General features: G+C 30.0%; 1 protein-coding gene across 1 annotated transcript; it reads right to left on the bottom strand.

Annotated features, from left to right (window-relative positions):
* Positions 1-3318: 3318 nt before the first annotated feature.
* Positions 3319-5606, bottom strand: LOC140971276 (protein PNS1-like). The gene is made up of 3 exons (XM_073433469.1): positions 5240-5606; positions 3885-5024; positions 3319-3534 (listed from the first exon to the last, which is right to left on the bottom strand). The coding sequence occupies exons 1-3, from the start codon at positions 5324-5326 to the stop codon at positions 3400-3402; spliced, it is 1362 nt and encodes a 453-aa protein (XP_073289570.1). The 5' UTR covers positions 5327-5606; the 3' UTR covers positions 3319-3399.
* Positions 5607-18743: the final 13137 nt, after the last annotated feature.

Here is an 18743-nt window from a genome sequence, read left to right as displayed (position 1 = left end):
TACCATTTTGATATTGTATTTTCTCAAATTTCAATATTAGTTTGCAATCTTTATTTTTTGCAATTTTTAGTCATTTTTACAAAGCGACGCCAATGCAACACCAAAATAACTAAAAATAACTAAAATTATTTAAAATTGGAACCAAGAGTCCAAAACTGAATTTCGATAACATAAAAGACAAAAATCAAATATTCAAGACCCAAAATGCAAGTTTTCCTTCTAAAAGGTAAAGATACATATCAATATACTTCATATTACTCACATGTATATAAAAATTCCCCAAATTTAATTCTATGAAAATCTTAAAAATTAATCATGAAAATTGACATGGAATTGACAATGATGGGGTCCAATCACATTTTGAAAGTAGGGGTGGAGTTCTTGTACTGGTTTCCAATTAAAGTAGTCGATAGAGATTAAAGATAAGCCTCCTTGACTACATCAATTACGTGAAGTAATAATTCAGTTCTCTTTGCTGAAAAGAAAGAAACAACATTGATTAGACTAATAAAATGATCTCATGAAAATTAAGTACTCGTAATCAATACTTTTTCTTCATAATAATGCTTCTTTTCACATCTTAATTATTTTCTTAACGAGTGACCCGTATAATAATTTATGTACGTCAAGATCGTTAATTTTAATTCACATATTTCAAATCGAAGTTCACGTCTACGTGCCACTTAAAAAATTCTCTCTAAATGACCATCAGATGGTTTAAAAGTTAGATCCGATACTTGTAAGATTGAGTACTTGTCGTTTGATAACGTTTCACTTATTCTTCCAATATGGACAAATATTGCTTTTCAATTGTCTCTCTTCCTATAATTGCACTACCTTGCCACTTATGTAAATCATATATGTGATTTTACCTCTGATATCAATTGTCAGAATTAAACACTTGCTACTTTATAAAATATTACAGAATACAGTAACGGCAAAACATAAATCTTTTAAATCCTACTGTAACAATATGATAAGAGCCATGCATGCTTCGTTTTCTCTTGAAAAACTTATAATAAACTATATGGATTTAATTGTAGTGAGGTTTCATGTCAACATGTGTTAGGTTTTCGAAACAATTCATGAGATTGATCAACATGTTAATTTGAAATTATAATTAATAATAAATAGATTTCCTTTCTTGACTTTTATATACGGTGAATGAAACTTAAAAATATGTGTTATTCCATCGTATTATTTCCCAATTTCATATATTCGTATCTTGGCTCAATCAAAGGAATTATTATTATTTTTAAATGAGTCTAAATTTGATACTTGAATAATTAAATTAATAATTGAACCTGGATGCCCAACAAATTAAATTCCCTGCATGATGTTCTATGGTTCTGGACAAAATGTCAAAACTTTAGGGAACAAGGGAACATTGTACTTAGTCAAAAAAATATATTTATATGAAAATAATTATATATCTTTGATTTGCCATGTTATTTCTAACCTCTAGAGATTTTGATAAAACAAAATTAAATTATAGCACAAATAAGTACATGTTAGGACGATTATTTCATCGATCGACAGTAACTGAAAGAAGGGGTACCCGATGAAGTAATCGGAATTGTATTGAGACGAGATTGGGAGATATCAAAGGAAAATGATATCTTGGCCAGTTGTAGTGACATATATAATTGCGGGTATAGTCGTTATATCGTCTCATTAGTCAATTTTATGTGATAAATCTTCTACTCAACTCATCTTATTAAAATGATTAATTTTTTATGTTAAAAAATATATATATAATCATTTAATATTGAGTAAACCCATTTATTTAATCCGATTAAAAAAATCTGCTTCGTTCAAAAAAAAAAAATATTTGCCCAATACCATCTCTGTGTAGTTCGGATTCACCGTCGACGTCAGTTCAGTTCGGATTAAATTGTCATCCCTAAATTACATTAGAGCTTTGAAGGAGACAAAAATCGAAATTGTAGGTCGCAATTTTAATAATTTGCTTCGAATTTCGCCCTTTTTGATCGAAATTGGATGGTTCTGTGATGATATTATGGCGCATTCTGCAATTTTTTCATGGCCCATAATTTCCCTGCCCAATTATCTGCTGCGTAGAAGGATATTTGAAGTTTTTTTTTCCCAGAATATCTTACGAAAATCTCAAGAACTGGTGGTTTTCTCCGGTTCTGCTTCTTAATTGGGGTCAGCATTTTATTGGCTTTGTTTCTGCTCAATTCATGTTTGAAGTTAGATATTGTGCATAATTGTAGCAATGATTATGGAAAGAAGTGTGTTTGATTCTTTACTTAAATTTGCTGAGCATTTATCCCTCATTATTGTTTTGATCAGCTGTAGATGATAAAGCTATTGGAAAATATATGAGCATAGAAATATAGTTCATTAGATGCAGTTCACGATGGAAAATTTGTTGTTCTGTTTCCATGTAACGAATCCTGTAACTTTTCCGTCCGAATTTCTGACTTCTTATTGTTAATGGGAATTAGATGAATGCTAAAAGATATTTTTGATATCGCAGGTTTTTAGTTTGTGATTCTTTTATGATTACCGCCTTTAGTGGATGGATTAGTCTCCTTTGTTTTGTATGTTACTCCATCACTGTAAGTCTTTATGAGAAAATTATGGTTTTGGTTCTCATGCTAAACTACATGGAATTGGTCTTTGCTCTTCTGTGTGACTCATGTTACTTATAACAAAGTCGCTGCAAAACTCATTCATGCTTAAAACAGATTCACCATTTCACACTGCTACTTTGCAAACTAAATTTCACCGAGGTATTGAATTGTTTTGGATGCTATTCCGATGCGCCTAGAATCTTGAATACCATAAATCGAATCCTAATTAGTTCAATTTTTGTTCGATAACATGAGATAAAACTCTCAAGACAGGAAAATACTTGCAATTCTATTAATTACTATGAATAATATTTTGGCAAAAACATTGTTTGTATGCGATAAAATATATGAAAATTCATAGCTAATAATGCAAAATTAGCTTAAAATAATCTCAAGTGCACCTTGTAAAAATAGCCTGAAAAATGTACTGTGAAATTAATGACAACGAAACGAGTTTGAGGCACATTATAACATAAATTAGCCTTTTACCATGGGACTTCTGGTCTGTTCGCAGCTTTTTCAGTTTGAGATATGCTTGTTCTAATAAATGCAAATTTTCACATTGGTAGAAGTTTTTTTTGTTAATGAACATCCGTAGTGGAAAGGTAAAACCAGTTAATGTACATTGTACGACTTGCAACAAGGTTAATGAAAAACAGAACAGATAAGGACTTGTTCTTTGAGTACGTGTTGCTTGGTTGTTTGAAGCTGTGAATGTGCAATTGTAAAAAAATATCATGAACGTGTATCTTTCTTTAGAATATGGATTATATGAATGATTTCTTGCAAGATGTGACTTCTATGCTTGTGATCTTTGTATCTCCCTGATAGTATCTGTAATAGTAGAGTCAAATTGCTGGCTTTGAGGATTTTCTGCATAGGCTACATAATAAGCTGCGATGCTAGCTTGTATCCATGCCATTGCCACCCTACTCTGCAATTTATAAGGTAACAATTGGTTAGCAGCTATGACACATAGACACTCCAAAATAGGACCTGTGTTGTGTTGGACTGGACATATCAAGGACAAGAACATGGCTAGAGTACATGTTCGAAGATCAAGAGAACAAAAAACCTTGGACACGGTGGGGAGACAGCGGGATACTTCTTAATATGTTTGAAAGTTTAAGGTGAGAAGCTCAAAAACATTAAGTTTTTTAGTAATTTCGTATACTTGTACACGAGTGTGTCGTGGTTTCTATGACCGTGCAACAAGGGTTATAACAGTTCTTGATGGTGTAAATACTTATTTCTGCCAACAATATTCAAGACTCGAATCTTTACCATAAAATATCCAGTTAAGAAGGTGTACATAGACACTTCTGTTGCATACTTCTTGTGGATCACTAGTGCCCAAGTACCTCCCACTAGTCCACATATGGATCCTGTTGCCACCCCACACAGGAAACAGAACGAACTTGTGAGGTCAGAATCGATCAACTTTTCCATTCCATGTCTTCTAAACGTATCCCATGAATCCATCGAAGCTTGGATGATCCCTTTGTTGTACACACCTACCTGCACGAATCCCCATCTGTTCCCGTAAGCTACCACCCTTGATGCAAACCCCTTGCAACAACCCGCACACGAGAACATGAACTCATCCACATCTCCGGAAACCATACTTATTGCTCGAGCTATGCTTCTGATAACAATAAGAAGTGGTACGAGAATGGAGCCCAAGGAAATACTCCCCATTGAATATTTAGTCGTGTTTTTCACTATTGTTTTAAAATCAACTTCTATTCCACATGCAAATTGCATGTATTTGATGTGTGATACCATGACTTGCATTGTGTACTTGACAATCTGCATTGTCCATGTCAAGCTTCCAAGGATTATGAATATGAATATAATATCAATCTTTGTTCCGGTAGCAGTAGCTCCCCCAATGCCAGATACCAAGAAACTTGAAAAAATAGTACTAGTGATGATTGATAATAGTACTGTACTTTTTACTTTTGGAGGATGATATGCTATACTAACTGTTGCTATCCTGTAGGTTCGATCAAATCGTGGAGTCACCCAACATGCATATAAAGATTGTAACAAGGAAGAAAGTATAGCAATTACAGATGCTGCTAAACTCCCCGGAGTCCCTATTAGGACAAGCAAAATCCCGAATGCACAAGTAAGAAGAGGACTTAGCCAGAATGTGGTCTTAACAGCCCTCGAAGGATTGATGCTTGTGAATGCTTGCCATGCAAACCCTACGATTCCTCCACAAGCTGTTGACGAGAGGACAGGTACGTACCATTTCTTCGGATGGAAATGATGGGTATGGACAGTCGACAAGACACCACGAAGGACAAGAAAGAACACCAGGACAGTGATTAAGAGGAGATGGATGTAGAAAATGTACAGAAATGAGTTGCTGAAAATGTTTCCGTCCCTTGTCATCTCTGACTCGGCACCATTGATTTCCTGTATTTGCATCCAAAATATTAGTTCATAGATTGACTGAGGTGGTAATAGAAAATCAAGAAACAAAAGCAAATCCGCATAGGCGGGTGGTGAATCTGCGGGGACGGAGAGGCATCCGTTAGACCGCTGTAAGTGAAAAAAATTCAAATTCCTTGTCCTAAATTGTCCTGTTGATTAAAATTTCATGTCCCATCCCCGTGGAGAGAGAATAGGACCTTGTTTCTTGATGAAAGGCTGTGGTGTGGATCATAAATCCCGGTTGCTGTGTTATTTACATCTCTCATCTTTGACTTCCTGTCCATGTACTGGCACTAAAAAAGTATGTGTATATACATATTTTTTTTTCAGTAAATTGCTTAGCATCCAAGATTCAACGGAGGATGGAAATGGATTTTCGACTCATTTCAAGGTGAGACCCTAACACATTTGAAGTCTCCTTCAAGACATAATTTTATGCATGTTTACAGCTGCACCCGTTGTTTCTGTACTTAACACACTATTGACCAAGTCCTGCTCCATTATATGTCTTCCATCTTTTAAATACTATTTCTCCATGAGCATTATTACCAGCCTATTTTTTTTACGTTTTAGTTGGGGGAGGGGTTTTTGTTACCGTTGGTCTCGTATCTATTACGTCGCATATCCTTATTGATACGACCAAATCACGCCGAAATACAATTACCATTATGCCCTTCTTTTTTAGTTTTTTGGATTCCTTTAACGATGTCATGCATATTTTTAAAAATAATTTTTGGGAGAGTCGACCTCCAAATTTTCCTGAACACGAATATTTGAAGTAGACGATTAGGATTGGGATAAAGGGGCATTCCATAATGGTGACATAAATGAAGAGGGCTTCCTCCATCTTACGAGTCTCGTGATGTAGTAGTTGGATGTTCAGATTCAGCAAGAATTACGTCTGGGATTTGTATTTTTTGGTAAAGGGAATAAAAAGCTATACTTTTTCGGTTAAAGGGGTTTTGTTTGTTATTAATGCTTTTGGTTCACCAGTTTCACAGTTAACCTAATGCAGCCTCTCTTTGTTATTTATTTATTTATTTATTTATTATTATTATCCTTTTTCTCTTGGACTCGAGGGTGACATTTAAAACTATGACAAAATTAATTTTAAATTTATTATACGGATTTTATTAATCGTATTCATATATGAAGGGAGTAAGTGGAACACCACTTTCATGAACTATTCAGTACCACAAATGATTCAATTAATTTCTTTTTCCGCTCATTATAATTATAAAATTTTGATCTGACAAAGATAATTTTGATTTGACATCTTTGCCTTAGGATTGATAAATTTAGTTTTGTCGAGAAATGTACATATATTTAGATATATATGAATTGGTAGATATATTTGAATCATCAATACTCGCGGAATGTTTTTGTTAAGAAAATGATTTAAAATTAAGATATGATTTACAATTCATCGATCCAAATATATGATGGATTTGAATATACATATAAATATGGTGTTTACATACTTATATTTCTTGGTTCAAGTTGCAGTTAGGTCGATTTTTCGAACAAGGCTTTAAATTCGAATATCATGATTATAATATATAGATTTTCACAAAGAGTAGATCTCTTGTGAGACGATCTCACGAATCTTTATCTGTGAGACGAGTCAATCTTACAGATATTCACAATAAAAAGTAATATTTTTTTATGGATGACCTAAATAAGATATATTTTTCACAAAATACGACCCGTGAGACCGTCTCAAAACAATTTTTCTTTTCGCAAAATAATTGACCCAACTCAAACTGTAAATGATCTAATGTGATTTAACAAAATATGAGATTTAGTAGGGAAAAACAGAAAAAGGGAAAATGACATAATTGCATTGTGGGGCCATAAATCTGACAAGAATAATGCTATAGGTACCATCAAAATATCGTACAATGATATGTACAACAATAATATCGTGATATTTTGCTATTATATCGTGAGATTTTGTTATTATTTCGTGAGATTTTGTATTGAATTTATCGTGAGATTTTGATAAATGAAATTTTTGTATTGAATTTTTTGTATTGTAAGAATTGTTATACGAATTTGATTATACATGTAACATTATTCGTCTGTCAATATGTCAACTGAAGTATTGACAACTCAATAGAATCTTGTACAAAAATTTATTTAATATCTGAATATTTAATTAATTATCTGAATATTGATTAGGTAGAAAATGCAAATGGTGTTGGTAGAGGATAATGTATTAACAATTTTTTATATGATCAGCGACAAGTGTGGTCCAATAATTCTCAATGAAAGCGATTCACAAAGAATTTCTCGACGGATAAATCTTTTTTTTATATTATTATTTAAAGGAAATTAGATATATTAGTTATTGAATGTTGATAAAATTATTATATTAATTAATTATAAATATCAACTTTACATTGAACAAAGTTTATGTAATTAATATTTAATTAACACATATAAACGATAATGTAGGTACAACATGAAACTTGAAATATAAATATGTCGTATTTAATTCATGAAGATACGTGTCTTATTTACCGTACAATTAATCCGACTTTCTATGAACTCAACAATTGAACTAATTATTTTAATAAATTTTATTAAGATTTAATTTATTATTTAGTTTGATCAAATTAATTTAAAATCAAGTATGAGAATTCCTTATTTTGGTATTTTAATAAATAATTCGTGGAATAAAATAATTGACGAACATATATTTTTTCGGTTTTTATAATATTCTTTTTTAACAGTCGCTTGATATTCGAGAATGTATAGATGTTTGGCTATGAATTAATTTGACATTTCCTCAAGCTGTCCTCTGCTAATTTTTTCAAAGAAATTATATAAATTGATCACTCGCGGCTTTACCAAAGCTAACGTTAGTGATAAATGTGCAACAAAAATATTTTACAGCTAAAAATAGCCCAAGAATCACATGTTCATCGCTCTTCTAATAATATAATTTATAATTACTCACCAACTAATTAAAGTTATGGTCTCATAAATTCAAATCTCGACGTATTGCTAGTGACAATGTTTTGGGTGCGTCTCTGACTTTAAAATTATAAATGTTTTTGTGGCTCCCTTGTAGCAAGCTTTTATCTATGATTTCGGGTTTAGAAAGTTCTATTGGAGTCTCGATGTTGCTCAATTTTCTAACTCGACTAACACATGTGATGAAAATATTAGTACATAAATTCAACTTTCGTTATCATCAAAATTTGTTATTTGGAGATTAAAATTATGTTTGAAGTGTTTGAGAGAGTTTTTGATTATTTTAAAGTGATTCTTCTACATATTATTTTAAAGTGGGTGATAAACAAAAGTAGGAAGTGTTTGAAAATAAAAGTCTAAAGCTAATACAAGCTAAAGTTTCGGTGTTTTGAGCAAAATTATTTCCAAACTTAATTTTTAGTAAACAATATCATTAACTTATATATTATTTATCTTTTTTAATTATCTAAATCTTTAATACTCACTTGAAACATAATCACATGTAAAAAAAGTTAAAGAATTTTATGGCGATATCAATATCATACGAAATTGTTTTTAAAACCCTCGACGAGTGGTTTGTTTCTGTGGATTAAAAACCCTACAATTTCCGAATTTCGCAGGCACTTCCCACAAGAACATCAATCTTGCTCATCTTGGTAAAAGTAAATAAAAATTTGAAATATTTGGTCACAGCAAATGTTAAAATACAGCTTGAAGCCGAAATAATTTTGCATTCGTATCTGGAAATATTAAATGATCGTTGGCAGGCACAAACCCATACAGATGTTGGGCTTTATATCTAAGTTGAAATAAATACATAATTTTCTTTCTATCAAAATTTTAAACTCTATAAATTATTATTCCTTAAATTGATGGTGTTCTACCAGGTTTGTAAGTCTACTTTGCCAATAATAAATCTTAAAAATATATGATTTTAAAATTCCTTTTATTTATTAAGTAACGATATATTTTTTTTAAAAAAATTAATCGTGACAATATTTTGGTATATATAATGGAGTAACGCACGCATATATATTAAATTATAATGTGCATACAAATATCACTAATTATTTTTTGGGAAAATGATTTTTAGGTCTATTAAATTGTTCACTTTTGGGTTTTGTTCGATTAAATTTTCAAAGTTTTGCTTTGATTCACTAACTTTTAATTGTTTGTTATTTTTGTCCAATTGCTGACGCGACATCTGATAAATCAGCAATTTTTTATGTCAGAACATCATTTTTTTGATATCATGTGAGCATTTTCTCGTGCGAAATCAATATTTCCGGTGTCACATCAATATTTTTCGTTGTCTCATCAACAACTGGACAAAAATAGCTGAAAATTAAAAGTTAGTTTACTAAAATCAAACACTGAAAACTTAAAATTGAACAAGTTAGTGGACCAAAAAATTTATTTATCTCTTTATGTATTTTTTCCAAAATCATTTTGGATGTTGACCTTATAAAATAATGTGTAACTTCACTGGACAATGCTTACCCTTTCATTTAATTTCCAACCCGACATATACGAAATAGGCCACAGTGTGAGATTTTTATAATCCATCAATAATTCATTAAAAAGAAAAAGAAATTTGTAAATTTACATATAATTTAGTCAAGTCAAATTTGTTTTATAATACATGAAATGAACTAAATTGTCACCATTTAGTAAAACGCCTCTCATGAATAATTTTTTTCATAATACACATATTTAACTTTATAAATAACTAAATATAATTGCAACAAATGTATTTGTAATTAAGTTCACTAAATCGGGCGACTGATGCTGATCAGGGTTATTGAATTTTAATTTTTGGGGGACCTTCCAATTATTACGTTTTATCAATTGTCTTTTTTCTACCAAAAGCATAATATATTTAACAAATCACCTATCAATAAAATTCTTGTTTATAAATTGTGTTTAATATAACGATTGGTAGTGATCTAAATGTGCAGCTACATACATAGAGCAGCTACTTACCAAAATTTTAAATATTTTTTTTATCATAAGTGAACGTTAGACAAGTGTTCCGTTGACACTACATCAGTGTCGTGTCACAAAAATGATCGAAATTGTAAAGAACATAGATTGTAGATTAAATTTGAAATATGACAACAAAAATGACCAAAAATGAGAATAATTATAACCTTTAACGAAAATATCATTTTAAAATAGTGATAATTATATTTTTGATTCCTAATATTTTGCGCCAAATTCAATTTCTACATTCTTCTTTGCCATATGCCAAAAGTTCCATTAACTTGTGAGTTCTGAATGCTTTTATCCCCGATGATGCACGATTTCTAAAGTCTAAAAGCAGACGAAAAATGGCGAGATTGCCACAAATGCCAATTTTTTTTTTTTTAAAAAAATACCTACTTCCATAAATTTGTATTACTTGTGTTCGGGACTAAAACCAATTCGATCTCTCTATTAGACCTTTTCCAATAATTTTAAACAAAAACTGTAACGTCTCATATTCGACGACTGTTCTCACTGTATCAAGACGGACTTTTCCAGCATGCTTATGTCCTCACTCACACGAATCCTAAATAAGTTCCAAGGGGGTCACCTATCCCAGAATTGTCCTAAGTCAAGCACGCTTAACTATGAAGTTTTTATGTGACGAGCTACCGAAAAGAAGATGTACCTTCATGATATAAGTAGTACATATCAAATCTTTTAAGTCCTCGTCAACTACACAGACTCATATCTGAACAGTTTCGGAATCACTATCTTTCCGGTGTAAGATCGGTTCATTCATGTTCCTTCTGCCTAGAAACTTGCCAGGAGCCGCTCATTGTCCGTGCAACCTCATGACACCGGCGATNTATAAAATATTAGGGTTGTACTATTATCAACAACTAATATTTTTGATAAAAGATGAGTTTGGTCATACGATATAAAACACTCTATTTTTATATAAAAATGGAAAAAATAAATAAATTTGATTGGAATTACCACTCCATTTTCAATTGGCTGAAGTGATGGTTTCTATTTATAGCACGTCAACAGGTCTTCAAACCTAGAAGATGACAAAAATGGAAACCTACCAAACCTCCCAACAATTAAATTATTACAAGTGCTAAAACTTAGAAAAATCAATTATTATTTATTTGATTATAATAGATGCGACACCGACCTGACCAGACATTTTGGTTGATCTTTTGGAGAACATAATACATGATTTTTGATTTATTTATGTAATTGTGGAGGATATGATGAGTGGGATGTTCTGTTCACGGGACCTAGTGGCAGCACAAAATTCAACCCCCCACCTTACTTATTAACATTTCGATAAATAATTTTGGAGAGATTATTGTGTTATTTATATATAAATTTAGAATAAAAATTATATGCATTTATTTAAAAATATTATAAACTATACAAAAAATTATGTGAAACTATTTCATGTTTCAATTTTGTCATACGGATATCCGATCTGACCCTATCTATGAAAAATATTAGTTTTTATATAAGAAAATTATTTTTCATTTCAAAGTATTATATTTTGTTATTTATATTATGAAAAATATTATGTAATATATGTTGATTTGAGTTAAAAATATAACTTGCAATGTCAAAAATATATTGTGTAATATATGACGATTTGAGTGAAAAATTTCACTACTTTTCACTGCGTGTATGGATTAGGTCAACCTATGTCATGAATATAGATCTGTGATATCGTTACACATGATATTTACTCTTATCATTATAACCATAATTACGGAATTGATCAAAATAAAGGACAAAAGTACACTCTGGGTATTGTATATTTACTTCTTGTTTTCGATTTTGACAAATTTCAGTTTTAGTCTATTTTTTTTCTTTTATATTGTAGTTTTTTTTTAAATGGTGCCGATGTGGCATACAGTTGACAAAGTCATGACGTGTAGCTCTCTTGCCAGAAAAGGCTAAAATAACCAAAAAAAAATTTGAAAGATATATGATTGGAAGTGAAATTAGATAACATAAAGATCGTAATCGTAAAGTGAAATTAGATAACATAAAGATCGTAATCGTAAAGTGAAATTAGATATACAAAACTAAACTTACATTTTTCAAAAATACATTTTAAATTCTCTTATTTAAAATCATCAATAAACCCCATTTTGAAATCAAAATAGCCCCCACTATCATAATATCGAAAACCAAAAATTATTGTAAATAAATATATGTGCAAAAAGATTAAAATAAAAAGATTCGTTAATCCTATCGGCCCATTCCTTCACTGCCATCATAGCTTCTTTTTTTTTTTTTTTAATCTCCAATTGTATCACATGTATGGCACCACGAGCCTTTCAGCCCAAGTTCCAGACCGGTCATCGCATGTTGGGTTGCAAATGTTTGAATTTGACATGCATTGAATTTCAAATTTAAATAATTATTTTTGGAGTCGTTATGGTGAATTTTAAATTCATTTCAACGTTAAGTCATTTTAAATCACCCTCAAATACTTCACCAAATCAAAATCCTTCAATGCAAAAGAAATCTTACAGTATTTGTGTAGGTTCGATATAGATATATCTATGTCAAATGATTATCCAAATTTTGAGACCAGTTTGAATAATTAAATAACTCTTAAAATATCTTCAAACTTGGGTAAAATAGGATAAGGTTTGTTTGTTTGCATTTGACTTAATTCACTTTCTCAATTGTCAAACTTAAAAAAATATGCCAACAATAAATTATAAAAATATGGAGAGATAAAGTAGATATTTGCGGCTGTTTGTTTTTCTAAAAGGTTCTTTTAAGAAATATCCTGAAAGGAAATGTGTTTCTTCCCATCTTTAAAAATTATTTTTAATTTTAATTATATGTTGTTTAAAAGGAAAAATGTTGACTCCTGATCAAGGGATCTTTTTTTCCCTAATGTAACATGTTAAAAATATTTACATATTATATATAAACTCCGATTTGGTACGTGCAAGTGTTAAGATATTACATTCTTCTTAATTATAATATAAATAATCAATCATGCAACAAATGTCAAAGACAAAATTAGCTAGAATTGACTTGGTAACTCAAATATTTAATATTTTTATTAAAGAATGTAGGCGTGAAAATGAACAATTTATATATTTATATATATATATATATATAATTTGGATAATGTTGGTTTTATATGTATGGATCATATGAAATATAATGGACAATAATACTTGTTAATTTCGTATTTTCCAAGAAAGTTATTGGAGATAGGATATAAGTGGAGGAAAGATTACTTTACAATATTAATTGGTTAGATGTTGTTCATCATCTCATCATTCGAATCAAACAACGTTTTTAACATAAATTCATTAACATCATGGACTTTTACAGATACAGATATGGTTTTTGGGTCGTGCCTGAGTGTCGGATTAATCATTTCATATCCTAATAATTATCGTTTTTAACCAGAAAACTAGTTTAAACAAATCGTTGAAACCTACAATTATAATATTTGGATTTTGTGAATTATTTAATTGAGCTGATTCTTTTATTAAATTTAGTTGAATAAAACCGAATGGAAATCGTCTTATAATGGCATGAGCTCATGAAAAATTTAAACAAAATCATTAAGCTCTGTTGGTTGGAATGAGAAAATTATTACGTCATTTTTTTGGGAAAAAATTACTAAAATTGAAAAATAATGCAAATTAATGGGCTAAAGTAAGTTAATTGACAAACAACAGGAGACAAAGTAGAACAACACATGCAAAAAGCTGATTTTACCAACAACAAGATACAAAATGGTAGATATAAAAAATTCGTTGGATAAAAAACACGGGTTTAAATGGTAAATACATACTCGTCTCTTGTATATGTCATTATGCGATTTTGATAATTTATGTTATCAAATTTCAGTCTTGATATGTTATTTTTATTTTTTTTTTATTTTTTTTATAATTTTAGTCATTTTCGATTTGGCATTGATGTCTCACATATCCAACGCCTATGTAGCTCTGACACATGACAATGATCTCCGATAAAAAAAATAAAATAAAATAATCAAAATTAAAAAATACAAGACTTATAAACTATAATTGAATAACATAAAATATCAAAATTACAAAACAATAAATATATAAGATAAAAATTACAATTTGTACTTAAAATATTCATTTATTTTATTTTTGAAATATAATATTGCTCACATTTAAACATTATAAAATAAAACATATCCGAAGGGAGGACATGATATTGTCTTACAATCGACATGATTAAATTCGTACAAGCCTTCTAGCAAATGCGAGTTGATCGCGAAGGGACGTTAAAATTATGCGTGCATGCATTTGTACTCCACATGATTTCTGTCGAATCAAAACATGATCAAACGTCAATAACATAGTTTTTTTTAAAAAAAAAAAAAAACAAGAAAAATAGTTAGTTTTTTGAGATTATATTTAATAAGAATTTTTTGTTAAGTATATTAGCAGATTTATATTGGATTGATTTATCATTTTATTAGTTTGCAAAATAGTTTAAAATTCTAAAATACAACATATTATATTAAATAATATATTAGTATTTTCAGAAAGTGGGTAAAATATTAATGATGATTATGCTCTAAGATTAAGTGAACAAAAGCATATTTAATTCAATTTTACATATAGAAAATTAGAATGATTTTATTCATTAAATGGAGTTTATTAAATTTTTGAATATTTTAATGAGTTCCTTCTCAATTCTCATATCCCCCAAGTACTGCATGCAAAGAACAATTTAATTATATGGCACAGCTCATCTCTAGCAGACATTTATAAAAGTATAAATTTTCAATAATTGGAAAAGATCGATTTAATTATATAACAAGACTCATTAATCCTCGAAGACTTTTGTAACATTAAATGATACAATTATGAAATGTAGCCAACAAATACTGCTAAACCGTCGTTTCATCCCGCCAGAATTTCTTGATAAGCACAGAACAAAACAAAACCCAATCTGGAAATTAATAAATCAGTCCCAAGATTTTAATAATTAGACCAAGCAATGCATGTGTTGATGTTTTGTTTGAAATTATTGATTAAAATTAACAGACACACTGTATTCATGTGTGAAATCTCAAACTATTGCCCGGCCGATTCATGTCGCATGAATTCGTATAGAAAATTCATGTCGCATGATCGAATTCGTGTATGCCGATAAATTAAAGTTGGTGCGGTAAAATCCCCAAGTTATAGGAGGTAAAACCCCCTATTTCGGATTTTACAAAAGTACATTGTCATTCTGATTTTATTTATACCAGTATAAGTGTACACACGTTGCATTGCGTTTATAGTATAATATATTTTTTGAAAAAAAATAATTGATTTAATTTTGGTTTTTTACAAAATATTTTTAAGTACTTGATTTAATTACATATGTTGTATCTAGAATGATGGAGCTACGATGAGAGGGAAAAAAAAAGTAGAAAAAAATTAATGAAAATTTTGAGATTGTAAATAAGTAAATGGAATGAAATATAAATATCAAATATGAGATTGTGGCAAAATAATTGGGGGATGAAAAATAGGTGTAATAAGTCATACCAAAAGTGATTAGTCTAGATTCATTTTTTTTTATATACTAGAATCTTTGTGCATTTGTTGAGTGTCTGTGTAGTTGATTTTTTCGAAATTTTCTTTTGAGATTGATTATTTTTTTAAAATTAATTTAATTTAATTTATATTAAACTATGAGAAATATCATATTTGTAAAAATTAATGAGAGTCTTAATACAATTTCTGAACTCAGCCACGCCAAACCTACCAAAATTGTCTTCATTAGGCTAACAATTAATATAGTAAGTGTGTGTATATGTATATATATAAAATATTTTTGTAATTTATATTTTTTGTCATGTGTTTTTGTTTTTTTTTTACAATTTTGGTAATCTATGTTGTTAAATTTCAATATCAATATATTATCTTTGTATTTTTCGCAATTTTAATCATTTTTCTGACTTCGCGAGCAAATAACATTTGTCAAATTTTTTTCTAAAAAAATATTTATTTAAAGTTTATTTGACTATACTCATGATAATGGATACACTTGGGAATGTTATTTCTCTAAAAAAAAAAAATGACCAATGCTATCTCCCTAAAAAATATCTCACAAATGGTAATAAATTAAGGAGTAAAAGTTTGTGTGGCTTGAATCACAAACTCGTGAACAAATATATATTATATTGTGTTGAAAAATTATTTTAAAATGTGAAAAATATTTGTGTTGAAAATGTGAATGTTGAATGTTGAAAATTAGGTAAAATTAGGTGTTGAATATTGAAAATTAGTGTGTGATGATGTAGGTAATGATGTATTTTATTTTTGGATTATTTGTAAAAATTTTCTATAAATAGATCTCTCATTTGTGAAGAAAATCACAATTGAGTTGAGAGAAAAATATTATAAAGTGTGTAGTGTGATAATTTTGAGAGTTTGAGATTTTTACTTTTTACCGTAAATTTTTACTTTTTCACAACACGTTATCAGCACGAAGCTCTAAAAGTCCTCCATATTTTTCCAAGCTCCGAACAGAAGAAAAAGGTAACAAAAGTAATAATATTTATTTTACTGTTATTTATTTATTGTTTATATATGTAATATATAATATAATGTTATTGTTAGAAATAATAAAAATAATTTTTTCAAAAACTTGTTATAAATCCTGGGAGGATGTTAAGACGACATCCCACACTCCCGGTAAGGGATACGACAAGTATAAAAGCCTATAAGGTTTTTTAAACAAAATAACTTATGACACCTAATTATAATAATGTGATATGATATACATAATTATTTAAATATGACTAATATTATATACACCATATTATTACCATAAAATTATACAAATACATACATTTATTTTCTTATACACCAACGGTAATAAACGGTAACAAAACGGCTAGTTTTTGCTCTATAAATACAATCTCACAAATACATTCAATCACTCCAACTTTCTCTTCTTCTCTAAAAATTATTCTTCATCAAATTTTCGAAGAAAAAAAGAAGATGGCTTTCACGAGGTTATTTTTAATTATTTTGGTTATCATACTCACCAGTCTTGTATTTATCGGAGAATATCCTCCTCGTGTGTTTTCTTTATTTTTACGAATACTTGTACTTGTTGTTTATCCATTACTTTGTATTGCAATATTCATTAACTAATAAAATGCATCGTAATTTTTAGTACCACCATGGCAAACTTGGCAAAGCTCGAATTCATCGCTCTTGATATTACTGGGAAAAACTATATGCCATGGACTCTTGATGTAGAAATGCATCTTGAGTCATTGGGTCTAAGCGAGACCATTAAAGAAAATGGTATATCTTCATCACAAGAAAAAGCAAAAGCTATAATATTTTTACGACGACACCTTGATGAAGGTTTAAAATGTGAATATCTCATCGAAAAAGATCCCATGGCTCTGTGGAAAGGATTAAAAGAGAGATTTGAACATATAAGGGAAGTTATACTTCCGACCGCCCGTGATGAATGGAATATGTTAAGATTCCAAGACTTTAAAAAAGTCAGTGATTACAATTCAGCGATGTATAGAATAATCTCGCAGTTAAAATTTTGTGGACATGAGGTTACAGAATCGGAAATGCTTGAAAAAACATTTTCCACGTTTCACGCATCAAATATAACACTACAGCAACAATATAGAGTGCGTGGATTTGCGAGATATTCTGAACTCATCGCCTGTCTTCTTGTGGCGGAAAAGAACAACGAGCTATTAATGAGAAATCATCAGTCCCGACCCACTGGATCAACAGCATTTCCAGAAGTAAATGCTGTAAGTAAAAATGAATTTAAACCTGGAAACCAAAATCAAATTCAAAGACAAAGTTTTGGTCGAGGTCGAGGTCGAGGTCGAGGTCGTGGACGTGGACGTGGACGAGGAAGTGGTCGTGGTCGTGGACGCGGCCGTGGTTTTGAAAATAATCGAGATAGTTATTTCTATAACTCATCTCAAAATAACGTCCCAAACCATCCACAGAAAAGGCATCAAGAAAACATGAGTGTTAATGAAAATCACTCGAAAAGATTTGAAAGTTCTTGTTTCAGATGCGGTACTCCAGGACATTGGTCTCGTATTTGTCGAGCCCCTGAGCATCTTTGCAAACTTTATAAAGAATCGATAAAGGGGAAAGAAAAGGAGACCAACTTCACTGAGCGAAGTGACCGTTTGAGTGATTCAACTCATTTTGATGCTGCTGATTTTATGAATGATTTCTCTGGAAATGATCAATATGTTGGTGGGATAGAAATGAACAATATTGATGCTGCAGATTTTCTCAATGATTTCTCTGAAAATGAACAATATAGTGGTAGAATATAAATGTACAATAATTTATTTTTCATGTATTTATATGATAATGTTTTATTGTACAATTATGATATGTGTTATATTTAAATATGTATTGTCATTAATTTTTTTTCATTGCATATTTTTTGAAGTTCAAATATGGAAAATGCTATGAGCAAAGCTGAAGTTTGCATACCCGATAGTGGTACAACGCACACTATCCTCCGAGATAAAAGATATTTCTTGGAACTAAAACCAACAAAAACAACGGTGAATACAATATCAGGTCCTGTAGACTTGATTAAAGGATGTGGTAAAGCACAATTTTTGTTACCTAATGGTACAAAATTTTTGATCAATGATGCTTTATATTCACCACAATCGAAAAGAAATTTGTTGAGTTTTAATGATATATATTCCCATGGGTATGATACTCAAAC

Source organism: Primulina huaijiensis, chromosome 2 (genome assembly GCF_012295235.1).
Source record: "Primulina huaijiensis isolate GDHJ02 chromosome 2, ASM1229523v2, whole genome shotgun sequence".
NCBI lineage: Eukaryota > Viridiplantae > Streptophyta > Magnoliopsida > Lamiales > Gesneriaceae > Primulina > Primulina huaijiensis.
This window is presented reverse-complemented; position numbering and strand designations above follow the sequence as displayed.